The 15,268-nt window shown below is 41.0% G+C and overlaps 1 protein-coding gene across 1 annotated transcript; it reads left to right on the top strand.

Moving 5' to 3' along the window:
* Nucleotides 1-14,175: 14,175 nt before the first annotated feature.
* LOC115737695 (calmodulin-binding protein 25-like) lies at nucleotides 14,176-15,268 on the top strand. Its single transcript, XM_030669979.2, has one exon. The coding sequence runs from the start codon at nucleotides 14,413-14,415 to the stop codon at nucleotides 15,181-15,183; it is 771 nt and encodes a 256-aa protein (XP_030525839.1). The 5' UTR covers nucleotides 14,176-14,412; the 3' UTR covers nucleotides 15,184-15,268.

Below are 15,268 nucleotides of genomic sequence, written 5' to 3'. Positions count from 1 at the left end.
TAATTTGGGGTAAGATGGCACACACTTGGTCTGGGAAATGAATGGTTCATGTCTCCTTTGGGCGTCATAAAGGTGGCTCGCCGGGTCCCAAGCTGGAGTTTGGCCTGAACCTATAGAATCTGTTTTGGCTTGGGCTGCTTCCGAGTGGAAAGCAGAGGAGATGATGCCAACTCACTCTTTTGCCTGTAAATGATGAGTTCATTCTCGTCATGCTTTAATCCGGTGCAGCCTTACTGATAGATTGCTTTGCCTGAATGTGGACCAGACTCTCTGGCCCAGCACTTGGCCACAAACCATTCCAAATCTGCTGTAACAGATGCTACCTGCATCATCAATTACTCTCCATTTTTACCAAGAAAGTGGCAAATGAGGGTGCCAAGAATCATGCCAAACAGGTGTTAAAGTGTTACCATTTATTTTTTTCCGATGAGGGTTTGAAAGAATTTCATCACTCCAGTGTTCTGTATCGAAGGAAAGATTTCATTTACTCGTTTTGAAACTTTTTGGTATTAAATTAAGGTAGTTGTAGAAAGAACACCATCCTACATTTAAACTTCCAAAGGATTCAGCTTAACCATAATGATGGTCCCGCATTATCTATTAATCGAGAATCGAAGGGGATTTACCAATGATTCATGAGATTATATGGTTAATTTTTTAATTTATCCATTTAAATTTTTCAAAACTAATTTGCAGGATCATACTTCTTTTCACTTTGTACTAATTGTAATGAAAAAATGCAGCTGATTTTGTCCGGTCAATTCTTGAAATAAACAACTCTCACCTACTCCGATTCCCAAAAGAGAAAAATCAAATAGCAAGCGCCATACTTAGATATATTGAATTTGTCGCTAAATTATCGTTATTAAATCCGAAGCTCTCTTCGACCCCCAAAAAAAAAAAAAATCTGAAGCTCTCAACCGATAGCCAGTGACCCAAGGAGATTAAAAATAAAAAATCGAATAGAGTTCTTTTTTTTTTTTATGGGGGTATCACTTCATGTATTATCTGTGTATTCATGATTACTCTTTAGAGTACTTGAAATATTTGTGTATCTATATTTTTATATATTCAGAAGATAATCTTCTTGCCATGCTTTTAGCAAACTTTTTCCTCCAATTTTAAGTTGCTTTCCCAGAATAAGAGGATGAAGCCGTAGTGGGCAGAATCCAGACGCTCCTATCCCCGAGCTCACAAACATCAACATCCGGGCCGCCCAGATAGAACCTGCCTTAATGCAAGGGTCCCTCAGTCCCCTGATTGCTTTCTTTGGAAGAAGGAAATAGCTTGTGATGCTCTCGTCCGTTCGCACGACGCGATATGACATGACACGATATATAACCAAACGGATTTATTTTGGCGTGAATGATCCGTGCATGACCCGTTTAATTAGTTAACATGATTAAACATGTATTAACATGTATATTACTGGTACTTGAAATGTCACAGAAAAAAAGAAAGACTGAACTAAACCTTGACTAGTGCAACTCCTTCAATTCACTCAACAGAACACTCACTCCTTACCAGTGGCAGCCAATAATTTCTCCTCTCTTCTTCACCTCACCGACCACAATATTCTTCACCACCCCGACTCGCCTCTGCTCGTTCTCGCCTAGCTCAGATCCTGCTATCCGTGCTCGAATTCCGCTCTCTGGTTCTGGTCTCTCAGCGCCCGGGTCGCGAAAAATGTGTATATTATCTAAATACGGGGTCAGCTCGTGTGTTGTCGTGTCGACAAATGATACGCTGACACGCTCGATAATGGCGTTAGTCACTGTCGCGTTGTGTGAACTATCCTATGAACACGGCGAGCTGCCCGTTGAGATAGTTTTGAGGTATTTATGAATCAGGGTCGTATTCGGGCCGGCCATTACTGGGTAACATCCTTGTCTCGACACGATACGAATCGCCAGTCAAAACGACAGGTAAAAAAGACAGATCCTTTGACGTCCAACTGGTGATTCTCCGCAAGATTCTATCCTTCAATGCCTGCCACTCATCTCTATCGCCTTTCCTGGCTCCAAGCTTCAAAATCAGAGATTCTCAACACATTGGCAGCATATTCCTTAGTCATGCCACCATCACAGATTCCTCTCTTCATAGGACTAAGTCCAAAGCCTGACATGGCATAAAATTCCTCAAAACAGCATCAACATTTCTCTTAACACCTTCAGGCTCACCAATCCATAAACACAACAAGATCGTCACCCGATACACAGGTCTGTCAACTTCAATCTGTTTTTCACCCCAAAGGACCATTCTTTCTTTATTCCTCGTCCAACTGCAGGCTCTGTCTAGCAGACGTGAAAAGGCCTCGAACGGGGCCCATGCACTAAGGATTTTAAACAGGGGAAAACAGGGGATCCTATTTCTAGAAACATTTCATCGAAAGAGACGAAAGGGAAGGCTTCCTGGGTGGTCGTGTTCCTTTTTAGCCTACTTTCGATTTTCCCCATATCTTAATCTGGATTCCTTCCTTGAGTTAAACGCATAAAAAGCAAAAATCAGGCATCATTTTCACTGCCCTTTTTTCGAGCTTCCCAAGGATTGCCCTGCCCTTTTCCTCATCCCCACCGATCGATCTCGAAGCTTTTTCCCTCTGCGTTCGTTCCTTTACGAAAATGCTTGTGGCCCGTTGTGTGTCGATCTCGACATTGCCGTGATATCCAAACATGGTGGCCCCCCTTACCCCCTGCTTTTAATCTCATATCCGAAAAGAGAGAGGGTGAAGATAAAAAGATTGGATTGCACGGACTTGGAAATGAATAGGAAGTCTGCTTGATAGCAGCGACATTTTATAAAGTGTGAAGGGAAAAAGAAGGAAAAACCCAAAAAAGAAAGAAAAAAAGAAAGCCTGAATAGGAAGAAGGAAGATTCGCACATGATCGCGGAGGACCAAACCCCGAACACCGTCAAATATTCAATATGATCATGCAAAAACCTAATGCTCATAACTTTTCTCTAGACTTAGCTGCCGTCAAAACTAGTCAAGCCCTCGAGCGAAGTGGCTTCCCCAAGTAAGAAATAGGGAAATTTTCGAAAAAAAAGATTCAAAGTGCCTTCATTTTCTCAAATAAAGATTTGAAATTGTTAGCTTGACAGTTGACAATACGATTAGTTATTTATGATCACATGATTTCTCAATTAATGAGTACTTTATACAAAACACGCCGTGATGGGGTGTGAATCTATAGTTGAAATTGTACCGTGCTCGATAATATTATCGGGAAACATTTTCCTTATTCTAAATGAGCGGCTGAAGTGGTTTTTCATCATTTTTTAAAAAAATTTCTTTCTCTAAGGGTCTAAAACTTAAAAAACACACACACACACACAAAAAAGGAGAAAAAATCCAGACAATATTGTTGGGTCCTCCACCGGTGGGGCGTCGACGATAGCCAACGGGGTTGCGAGAGGGCTGCTAGCCTCGCCAAAACTAAGAGAATTTTTTTATAGAAAAATCTCATTTATGCATACCAACATAATATTATATACGAAAGAAAACCATTTTATTATTATGCACGTTAAAAATGCGAAAAAAAAGGGGGGTGCTCGGCGAGAATATTGCGAAGATTATGGGGGATTAGTACAACAAAATCAGATCGACCCCCCTTTTACATCAAAAAGAAAAGGAAAGGGAAAAAAAAGGAAAGAAAGGGAAAAGAGAAAGATGCGAGCGATAGCGACGGGTCTCAAATAGTGAAAAAAATAGAATAGTTTTTATTTTTATTTTTATTTTTTCCTATTTTTCAAAATTGAAACAAGAAAAGAGATAAAAAGGAAAAAAAGAGGGGGGAGAAATTGGGAGGCCAATGTTGAAAAGAAGACTAAACAAAAATAGGCCCACTCCATATTTAAGTGTTGGGACGTGGGAGTGGTATCAACGTCTCGAATTTAAAAAGGCATTTTATGGACGAGAGCTGCCCCTTTTTTGTTTGCACGCATTCTATCATATGTTTTTTTTTTTTTTCGGGCAAAATCCCAAGCGATGGCCGCGTGAGGTCGCGCGACCCGGTCTCCGGCTATAGATCGGAGTTTTGTGTGCATATATCTCATTTTGCTAATCTAACTATAATAACCAAGTATATTCATAAAACGATAAGAATCTACGTAAGATTGCGTTTCGAATTCATTTCTTAACAGATATGATCGCTCATTCTCACGCCGACCAAGGGTGATTGGCTTTCGGGACGGGTAAGTCCTAGACCAAGAAGCTGAACCCTACCCTGCTAGAATCGGTACCCGATTTCTAGACTCGGAATTCGGTGGTGGGGCTACAAAGTGGACCTGGCTTTGAGTAATACGACTTTTATTTTCAAGAAAACATACCGTGTTGAAAATCTCCAGCACGATGGTTTGAGATTAAAAAAAAGAAACCGAAATGCCGGTTCTCGAATAGAATCGACCATACGAGTATAAATTCAGGAACCGAAACGGTTGAGATCGCTTCTCCGATTTTTTACTCGGGGAACCTAAAAAGGCTCCCGATCGGCTTGGAACCGGTTGAGTAATGCCGGTTCGATCCTATTCCCGGATCGAACCGACCTAGTTACTCACCCTTGATCACCAACCTTTTGAAGTGTCCACCCCTCATAAAGTCCGCGGTAGTTATTACCTTCCTTATGCCGTTGATATCATAAAAATCAATGTTGTTATTTCCATTTACAAAGAAAATTCCCCTTTGACCTTTATTGCAATGAAGAGCCAATTCTGTTGCCGACCAGAGTTAAAACGGACCGGGCATTAATTGAGGTTGTTGGTGGTCTTGACTGACCAAAGCCAGAGCTTAGGCAGGTGTCAGTAGTACGTGGCGTTGCACCGGTGAGCGAGTCATCCTTATTTTTGCTTGTAAACTTTTTTTTTTTTTGGGGGGGCCTCATTTCGAGGAAATTAAAAATAAAATAAAATTGTGGCTTTGGTTGTGCGTTCTCACCGTTGACTTTTGGGGGGCAGTATTGGATTTGACTGGCCAAGTCAAAGCGTGCCCCACGCAGGATCTTGTTTTCTAGTCGGGGAGGGAGTAAATTGAAAGCCCCGTTTTGGAGATTTTTTAGATTTATGTTAATTGCCATGGCCTAAATTACAAAATAATAATAATAATAAGAGATGCTATAATACTTGGACCCAAAAAAAAAAAAAAAAAAAGAGATGCTATAATAGTTTTGATTGGGGTCCTCGAATTCTAAGTACCAACTATTATATTCTTTAAAAGGGCGGGAAAAAAATTTAGTGAAATAATTATCGTGTTTGGATTTCGAGTTGTCGACGAGACAAGACAAATTTCTAAATCATTCCAAAATTTATAAAAATTTGTAATTTGAGTAACCCGTTCTTCAACTCTAAAGCGCGCGACCTTTTTAAGTTCTACTGAAGTTTGAAACGGGTCGGGTGCCACATTAAGACTCGACTTGTTTCCGCAGCTATTTCCAAGAGGTCACTTATCCAGGCAATACTCTCACACGAGCGCGCTTAGCATTGCGGCATCGACACGAGACTCTACTACTCCACCAAAAGGTGACATTTGCAAAGTTAGTTTCGATTTCGAATGTATAACTCGAGAACACTTTCTCCTTGCTCGACGCACGATTCGTGCCATTCCAACCTCCTTCACCAAAGTAGAAGCCTATTAGGAATTTCGCATTGCTCGGAACCTTCTCGCCCCCGACTATCATCGTCTATCCCCCATTGCAACGAGCCGTTTCCGCAAATCGCACTTTGTAAGTTTTCAGCACGACATTTTCAGTTATAAAGCCTCTGAGAAAAATAGTCTCGTTTATGCCATCCTTGAATTGAAATTCCGTACAATGCCGTTATCTATTTTAATTGCTTCGACTTGGGTCCTTGAACTTATTTAATTTGGTCGGTATCTTTCCCCGGTTAACTAATTTGTTGGAATCAAAGTCAGCATGAAGGGGCCTAGAAATTTATAAACGTGAATTCCGTAGTTATAGTCGTTCATTTAAGATGATGAAAGAGGAGTGGATAAGGGATGGAGATTAAAAAAAAACAGATCTTTAAAATTAGAATTAATATGTCTAAGCATTTTCGTTAATGACCAAAAAATATTTCCGTCAACTCATTAATGCCATGTTGATGTAACGATTACCAAAAAAAAAAAAATTCCAGACACCATCGATTTTGGGACCCAATTGAAGTCGAAGGGTCGCACTAACCGTTCGAGTTCAAACCGCAAACGATGAACCTCGGTTAGCTCAGCCGACGAAGAGCGTGTGGGACAAGGAAGCGAGCCGAGCCGAGCGGAGCCGCTGAGTTCTGTGGGCCCCACCAAATTCTGATATTTTATGGGCTTTCCTTGTATTATTTATTTATTTATTTTTATCTTGTTTTTGGGTGCTTGCATGCATGTGAGGAGGAGGGAATGAGCCTCGAGCTTTCGGTGTTGCGCCATTCCGCCCAATCACACTCGACACGTCAACTCGTGCGATGGGCCCCACATCCCCTTATCTTATCAAAAAAATTTTTTTTTTTTTAGGTCCCAATTATCTTATCAATTTTCACCGGACCTTTTATTTCTCTGATGGCGTCAGCACCGCGTCACGCCACGTCACGATCCCACGTCACTGCTGGCGCAATTTACCGCTCTTTCTCCGTTTTTTTCTTTTTAAATGAGCGCGTAAATAAATTGCTTCTAGACACTCCCAAAAGGCGAAAGGGACGCCTACGCCCCAAATCCCAATCTTCCTCCGACGAGGACAGACGCGCGCGCGCGCGCGTGCGGGCGGTTCTCTCTCGCCCGATCTCTCCTCCTCTTTTAATTTTTTTTTTTCCTGTCTTACTTCGATTTCAATGTTTTTATCCTTATTATGATTTCTAAGATTAACCCAAAATCAAGGTCTCAAATTTAAGCCCGTCGTGCTCCTCTCACCCGTTACTCTTTCTTAAATTCGAATTGTGACGTCTCGTTTTGTATACGTATCGCGTTTCCTCGACTATTGCATTTAAGACATTTAAATTCAAAATCTTATTCTATTACGGATTATGAACAAACATTTAAATTAAGCTTATCGTATATTATATCTTAGCCGAGGACATTTCATATGAAGACTTAGACAACAGTTTATTTATTAAACAAGTCTTGATTTTCCGAAGAAAATAATTACTTCTATCGAGTGAGCTTCGGAAGATAATTTCGATTTTCGATTTTCATCTATGGAAAGTTGGTGGTAGATTGACGTACTGCATCCTTTCGACCCTAACACCAAATATTGCCTCGATTGTGCTTAATCCTCTTTCTTGATTATGGACAATTTTCTTGGACGGATAAAAACCCTTCAAATATAGAAACATTTGATTGAATTAGAAACCCTAACTTCTAATCAGAGACATGGCACGCACAAACCGATCATTAGTAACTGCTAAGTTAACTTCTTGCAATTGCCACAAACCCCATCATTAGTAACTGCTAAGTTAACTTTTTGCAATTGTCAATGTGGTTCGCCAATCGACAATTACGGAGACAAAGTTAATTGCCACGAAGCGAGCACTAAAGGGACACATTCTCTCGGTTTCACCTTTTTTTTTATATGTAATATGTAGATTGGTATGGTTATTGGTAGAAACAATCGGTTCTAAACTTATTGTAAAGATGTCAATTTAGTTCTAAACTTTTTAATTAAGCAAATTTAGTCTTGGACTTTTGTGCGAAATTTCAATGTAACCCTTCTGACTAATGTTCTCTAGAATCCACTAACGTGGCGGTTTATCACGTAAGATCGTGATAATTGATCGGCCATGTCATCAATTTTCGATGAAAATTGACTGAAAATGCTATATTAAAATCCCACACAAAAGTTTATAACTAAATTGGCCAAATATAAAAAGTTAGAACTGAATTGACATCCATATAATAAGTTTAAAATTGATTAAGTAATTTTGGTAGTTCCAAATTCTATAGGCCAATCAGAAGAAGGGGCATCTCCTTTCGTGATCACATGACATGACCTATCACATCCAACCTAATGAAAATTATCTAACTTCAATTCAACCCATGTATTGTGCCTTCAATCACTGCCTGCCTATTGCCTAAGTTCATTATTTTCTTACATTAGTAAACAAAATGGAGTCAACCTTTGGCACATCACACAGCTCCACTTAGGTAAGATTTCAAAACAAACGGCATCTTTTTTTTTTTCAATCAAGCACTCGATTTACCATGATCCGATTGGTTAGTTGAAATTTCGATGACGAAACCAAATCCAAATCAGTAAAAAAAAAAAGAAGCCGAAAATCAAATTATGATAATCACGCTATAGGAAAAGGCGTTTTTCTATGTTATCCCCAATTCCGACGTCGTTTCAAGAAATGGGTCACGCACAAATTAAAATTTTCCCTTTCGCAAATCCGAGATGACCCTTTTTCGTTCGCGTGTGAATGGAGCTTTCATGCGAATTATTTACCAAGTTCAAATCTTCGATAGTAATGATTCCTAATCTTTGGTACCCACGAAGTGCTTCGTGACGTGGGGACGTGCTCAAAAGGTCTAAATTGTCTAAGGTGAAGAAAAATGAAAAACGTGAACTAGGAAGAAGGTCCAATAAATCGAGACGATGGCGTGGACCAATCGATGTACCAATCAAAGCACGAAGTCGTACCAAATATATTCTCTACAACAATTTAAATATTTAAGGTAACTTATATCATCGATGACGTAGCAAGAGCTGGGGGTCACAATCAGTGGTACGATTTGTGTTTTTTCTTTTTTTCTTTTTTGGCCCCACCTTGGATGAAATGAAATGTGATTTTTGACTTCTTTTTACACGTGAATTTGCCGCCCTGCATAGTGAAAAAGATGTTACGTACTTGATAAACGTTTCGATTTGGGGAGGCAACATATGCCGATTTATCGTGAAACATCCTACAAGAAATTCTCCCCTCAAAAAAAAAAAACAAAAACAAAAATTAAGACAAGGAAAAAAGAGAGATTCTTTCAAGCTCCAAAAGTTTTACGTTTTAATTTTCGCCAAAAAAATTACTCGACATTACTCATAACGAGAATAAATTCACCGCGTAATTTTAATAATTTTAGGCTCTGTTCGTTTCCCTATAAATTACTAAAATTCACCCCTAAAACACATGATTTGTGATAATCTAGCTGTCTTACATTTAAAAAAAAAAAAAAAAACCTTTCACCAACCGATAATGATCACACTTTTGAAGTAGCAAGAGAACCGTAGACTTTTTTCTCTTTCTAATTTTGCCTAAAAAAAATGCGCGAATTTTCCAAATCCAACTAATAGAGTAAAGACATTATAACTTAGCAAATTTGAAAAATTTATCGGTAGAAGTAAATTGACATTCACGCGGTAGGTTTTTGAAGCTGATTATGTGATTTTCCCTGCATCATGCTCGAAAACGATCACTCATAATTCTCCTCATGTTCTTTTAAATTTGCTATTAGAGGCCGTTCAATGGAGATCAAAATGGGGCGATTACCTGCCATTGTTTTGGCCACCTTTTCTTAGCTACCGGTCCTAGTCGAAGATGACTCTTGTGTGTCTATATGTATTATCTGCCATTGTACCAAACCCTAATTTGCCTTTCGCCTAGTGCCCCTAGACTAGCTCCCCAACTCTAGACCACACTTTGCCACGAGCTTATTAAAACGTCCAAGGTGCAACCATACACCGTTTGTTCATCATTCAACGATTGTAGCATCCGTTTATAAGTGCCATCCGGTGATCGATCATTGGCGATGTTATGATGTCGCGATCCATAGAAGTATCCCAAGATTTGATCGCTCGAAGCGATCCATCGAAAACGCAAAAAGCGATAGATATAATTATATTATCAGCTGATGTCATATGTAGTAGGTGAATATCGCGGTGACTAGATCGTGCTGAAGTCCCTATAATAATAAAAAAATCCGACATGTCCTAGTGAATCGGATGTGTGTTTTTCTATCACTAATACATATTTTCACAATACCGTTCAATTTCGGATCTCTCTCTACTGTATAAAACATACATATTGGAGATTTTAACCTCGAATTTTCAACGATCAATTCCATGAAAATCCCATCTATTCAGTTGTTATAACATGCGAAAATGACACAAATGGTCCATAAACTTTATCCCATTGTATAATGTAGCTCTTGAACTTACAATTTGTGCAATTCGATCAATGAATTGTAGCCCAATGTGCAACATGGTACATGTACATTTTAATTTGTTCATTATAGTCTATGGTTTTTCCGTACATGTTCAATTTAGTCCCTCAACAATAAGAAAAGTATTCAATATTGTCTTTGAACTTGAATTAATAGAAGGGCGTCATTGAACATCTTAATTTAGTTGAAGATTCAGGCTAAACACGTTCCAAAAATTCAAGGATCACATTGCACATCGAGTTAAGGTTCGAAAATCACACCGAACAAATTAAAAGTTTATGGATCACATCACATGTTTGGTCAAACATTGAAGATCATTTCAATCATTATTATCTCTTGAAATATCGTAATATGCGTGTATCTATATATATGTATGTATGTATATAGGCCTTGTGATTATCAATAACAGAGCTAATATCTACTCACGGATAGCACCTCTAAATGGCTGCCCAGCTCTCAAGCCTCTCCTACATGTGACGATTCATTCTTGAATGCTGGGATCCCGGGACCACCATCTCTTTTCTTTGCTCTAAGCAGGTGCATAAGCTCGGCCCTAGGAGAGGCTTAAGCTCATGTCCGTGCATGGCTTCTTCGTGAGAGTTTCGTTCTAAGGCTCCGGTATAGGTAGGGCAATGTTATGAAGCATTGAGTTCTTTTAGCCGACCCCCGCTCGTGTGCCACGTCGGACGGACGTCGTCCGCGCTAATGTGAAGAGCGGGTATCTTCTTCGAGGACCATGTCTTTCATTTTCTCTCGAATTGCCACGAAATATACGTATCTATAATTAGGGATGAGCATGATCCGGATTGATCCGGTTCCCTCGAGATTAGTGAACCGGACCGGTGGTACCGGTTATCAATTTCAGGAATAGTGAATCGACCGGACCGTTCTCGGGCGGTCCAATCGGTCTGGTCCGATTCGGACCGTTGTCGGTTCGGACAGTCTACTATGCTGATCCCTGTCTTTAGTAGTTGTGAATTTCGCAAACTGAGGGCTCCAAAAGGCGCTTAGCGCGTCAAGAAAACTTCGAACGTCCATTTCAAGATGACGGCTTCTCTTCTCCCCCCTCCCTCTTCCCCCCCTCCCTCTTGTCTACTTCGACGCTGTTCAGCGATGGAGATTCGGAATGACGATGATGGGGATTTATTATATATTGAAAAAGCGTAAAAAAGGAAAAAAAAAAAAAAAAAAGGAAACGATATAAAAACTGAGATTCTTCGAGATTAATGGTGGGGAGGGGGAGGGGGACCCACGCGCTTTCAGCTCTTTTGGGCCCCACCATCGTTATGCCTTTTACGAGAAAGACAGAGGCTTTGCATGGATTGTCGTTTAGTATTTTGGGCGAATTCAAAAAGTGCCACAAGTTACAAGATGTCTCTATCCCTCGTACCCCACCGTCGATCTGCTCTCCCCCCCATAACAATCACAATAATAATAACGATAATCACAATAATAATATAATTTGAACCGCGGTGTTTGACCGAAAATATTCGTCAATCGCTCCGATCTTAACGTCCTAATTTTAATTTTTCGAAATCCGCCTCTGTCCGTACCGCTTGATTGCCATGTTCATTAGTGAATCGTCGGCAGCCGTTGAATCCCGACTTTGGCTTCCGCTCGTTTGGCGAAAAGATTCGGACAACGTGCTTTTGAAAATAACCGCTTAAAAAATTTACGTAAATGAAAAAGGACAATTTTTCTTTTGTCCGTAAAAGTATTCGGGCAGAAATTATTATCGGTAATAAAAATACTATTTATTAGCTTTATAAGAGATTGATTTTTGCAAAAATAAGCGAAGCCTTCGACATTCGTCAGGTTCTATAGAGCTGCAACCCTTCTCGGACATAAAACTTTGGGTTTTGAGTCTCATCTGATCTCCCTTTTCTACGACCTATATTTAAGGTGTCGCCAGATTTACGGCAAATGCGATTTCTTCATTTTTATTGGCGAGCGTCGCAGGGAAAAAAAAGAGGATTACATGGGATAATATCGTACCGAAGAAAATAGAAAAATAGTGTATGCGGATCGATACATTAAATTTTTTCTCCTACTACTCACGAGGTATGCAGGCGCATTGATACACTTTGTTCGATGGCTCTGGCTGCTCGATTCGATTGCTAAAGAAGAGTTAGCAAAAAAACTAATTAATGTGCAGGATTTCGCTGAAAATATTTACCCTCAATCTATTTTTTCTATGACATAAAAATTTTCGAACATAGACATGCGTGATGCATTTATCCATTCCGTTAATAATCACCATTAAAATATATTTATTCGGACGCCGAAAAGCAAACATTATCCGTGTTATGCTCACGTGACTTAACTTGAAGTAAAAATGACATTTTTTGGGTTGAAAACTCATTTGACGAAACATTGATAGATGGTGAATATGTCACGTAAATATAAGTTTGGGATTTTTAATATCATAAGAAAAAGTTTGAAGTAAATATGTCACAATGAGCATAATTTGAAATTTGTGATGTAACCAAAAAAAAAAAAAATTCAAAGTAGAAAGGGCACAATTTAAGTTTTTGGTGAATTTTTTCCTTTTCCAATTTTTAATTTTATCGTTTGTCTTCTCAGCCTATGTTGTTGTGATTTTGCAAAAGGCACTATTCCGAATCTAACTATACCCGACAAACCCATTGATATGATAGGAATTGAGAGGCTTAAGGGTTAGCCTCGATCCGACATTAAAGAAATCTAGAGGCGACTTCTTCCTAGCCTTATGGCTACGGAGTAGTCTAGTGATCATTGTAACTCGGGGATAGTTCCACCTGTCTCCAAACGGAACCGGCTGCGGATCCTTAAAATTTCAGCTTTCCATTAAGTCTTTTAAGGACATTGCTCCAGATTCAAAATCAACTATACTCGACAAGCCACGTAAGATAGCGGTTAATAATTAATATGATTCATATGCTTATTAGTAATTGCATTAATACTCGGAGCCGAAATTTTGGAAATACGAAATAACATAATCCGACGCCGCTTTTGATGTTGAATTTAAGCTCTTTTCAATTTAGTTTTAAAGATTTTCTTTCTTTCTTCCTTTCTTTCTTTCTTGCGGCAGTTCCACTGAGCTGTACGTGCGGGTTTGACGGAAATGTCTTCTACGGCTCGAAAATTAAGGCAAAAAAAAGAAGAAAAAGATAAAAAAAAAGTGGCTCGGAATAAAAATATGAAATTAGAAAACAAAAAAAAAAAAAATCAGAGCGAAAAAGCATGGGGAGGCGAGATTACGCGTTAAAGCCGAGCGCCGACGACGCGGCTTCGGCGCCTGTCAGAGCTCCACTCGCGCTGGCTCGCTCGGCTCCTTCTTGCTCCCCCGGAGGAGTACTTGGAGATTCCTAATTAGGGTTAACAAAATTCCCAATTAAATTGGAGATTCATCTGAAAATTAACAAGTTTCCCCACCCAATGTTAATTTTGAAAAAAAAAAAGGGAAAAAAGAAAAACGAATAAGATAGGCAAATTCATCTTCAACATGGCTAATCTGTGTAAATATTCACGTGGATCGTGATATCTCGCACATTAATTTTGCACGACGGCCTTTCTAACAGTCATCGATCTTGTCTCTCGGTGCATATATCATGCACGTCTTAGGAAAATGTCTTTTTTTCTCTAGTTGATAGAAGCATGTATCGGAGAATTTCAAAGCGATACGAATCAAGATGAATTTCTTTCTTTTTTTTTATTGGGAAAAATTTTCGATAATTCAATCATAATTATGCGAATTTTATCATGTGAATTTTGGAAACGAGAATAAACCATGGTTAGAGACTTAGGAGGTGGGGTGGGGTGGCGTGGGGTCGCCATTGGTTTTGATTTCCGTACAGGAAGCTGACGCGTGTCCCTTCCGAACAACGCGGTTTCTCTCTCTCTCTCTCTATAGACGACTGACTGACTGAGACACCGCCCTATAAAATCTCACCCAGCACTCCTCCTTCCTCCCCATTTCATCCTCCTCCATCTCTCTCTGTTTTCCTTTGATTTCACCATTTTCTTCTTCTGCTTCTTCTTCTTCTTCTTCTTCTTCTTCACGGCGACGGACACCATACTTGAGTGTCCTATGCTTCAGCTGACCGCTTGACTCTCTCTCTCTCTCCCTTCGGTCTTACCAGCTGCAGCAGACCATTTCCCTCTCTCTATCGCAACCACCCCAGGATCTTAATCTTCTAAAATCCAGCTGACCCAGTTCGATAAAGCTCTTCCGGTGATCTTCCATCGATACAGAGAGCGCGAGAGCGAGGGAGATAGAGCGCGAAGTTCGAGGGGTAATCAATCAAATGGCGTCGTCCGACCACATGGCGAGCGTTGACCCCTGGATCTTTTCTCGTCCCACCTTCATCGACCCCTGGTTCACCGAAGCCTACTCTCGCGACACCGAGTCCCTCACCAAAGCCCTCCAGAAATCCATCTCCTCCGCCGCCGCTACTACCACCACCACCTCCAACAACTCCAACAACTCATCCGACACCCTCACCCCCGACGTCGTCTCCCCCTTCCTCAAACACCACCCCGACCCCGCGCCTTCTACCCCTGCCTCCGCTCTCTTGGGGTCCGACCAGGAGGCCACGGCTTCGAAGCGGCAGCGGGTCTCCGTCCCCGGCGCGTCGGGGAAGGTCTCGAAGCGGAAGTCGCGCGCCTCCAAGCGGTCGCAGACCACCTACATAACCGCCGACCCGGCCAACTTCCGCCAGATGGTGCAGCAGGTGACCGGTGCTAGGTTCGTCGGGGCGGGGCTCCAGGTGTCGGCCCCGATCCTCAAGCCGGAGCCGCAGAGGCCCTGCGGCGGCCGTTTGGTCGCCGCCTCCGTGGCGAGCGGGTGCTTGCCGACGCTCGACACGTCGGCGTTTCTGCTGGACCACCCCGCCGTGAGCCACCACAATCAGCAGCAGCAGCAGCAGGAGATGGCCGACGTGGGTGGCGCGGCGCAGGGACAGATGTCATTTTTTGAGGCGGCGGATGTGGTCGGCGGTGGCGGCCCAGGTGGCTACGATTTCGGGTCGTTCGCGGGGTTTCCCACTCTAGAGTCGTGGAGTGCTACTGCCATGTGACGGATTAATTTTAGCCCTTTTTTTATTTATTTTTTATCAGCCTTTTTTCTTTCTGTTTTTCCAAATCGCCTCTGTTTTGTCGGTA

The sequence above is a fragment of the Rhodamnia argentea genome, chromosome 7 (genome assembly GCF_020921035.1).
Source record: "Rhodamnia argentea isolate NSW1041297 chromosome 7, ASM2092103v1, whole genome shotgun sequence".
NCBI classification, from domain to species: domain Eukaryota; kingdom Viridiplantae; phylum Streptophyta; class Magnoliopsida; order Myrtales; family Myrtaceae; genus Rhodamnia; species Rhodamnia argentea.
The sequence above is the reverse complement of the archived record's forward strand: the minus strand, read 5'-3'. Positions and strand labels throughout refer to the sequence as shown.

Bases quoted from the DNA above. Each gene is read 5' to 3' on its own strand.
- LOC115737695 (XM_030669979.2), top strand. From the start codon at position 14,413: ATGGCGTCGTCCGACCACATGGCGAGCGTTGACCCCTGGATCTTTTCT.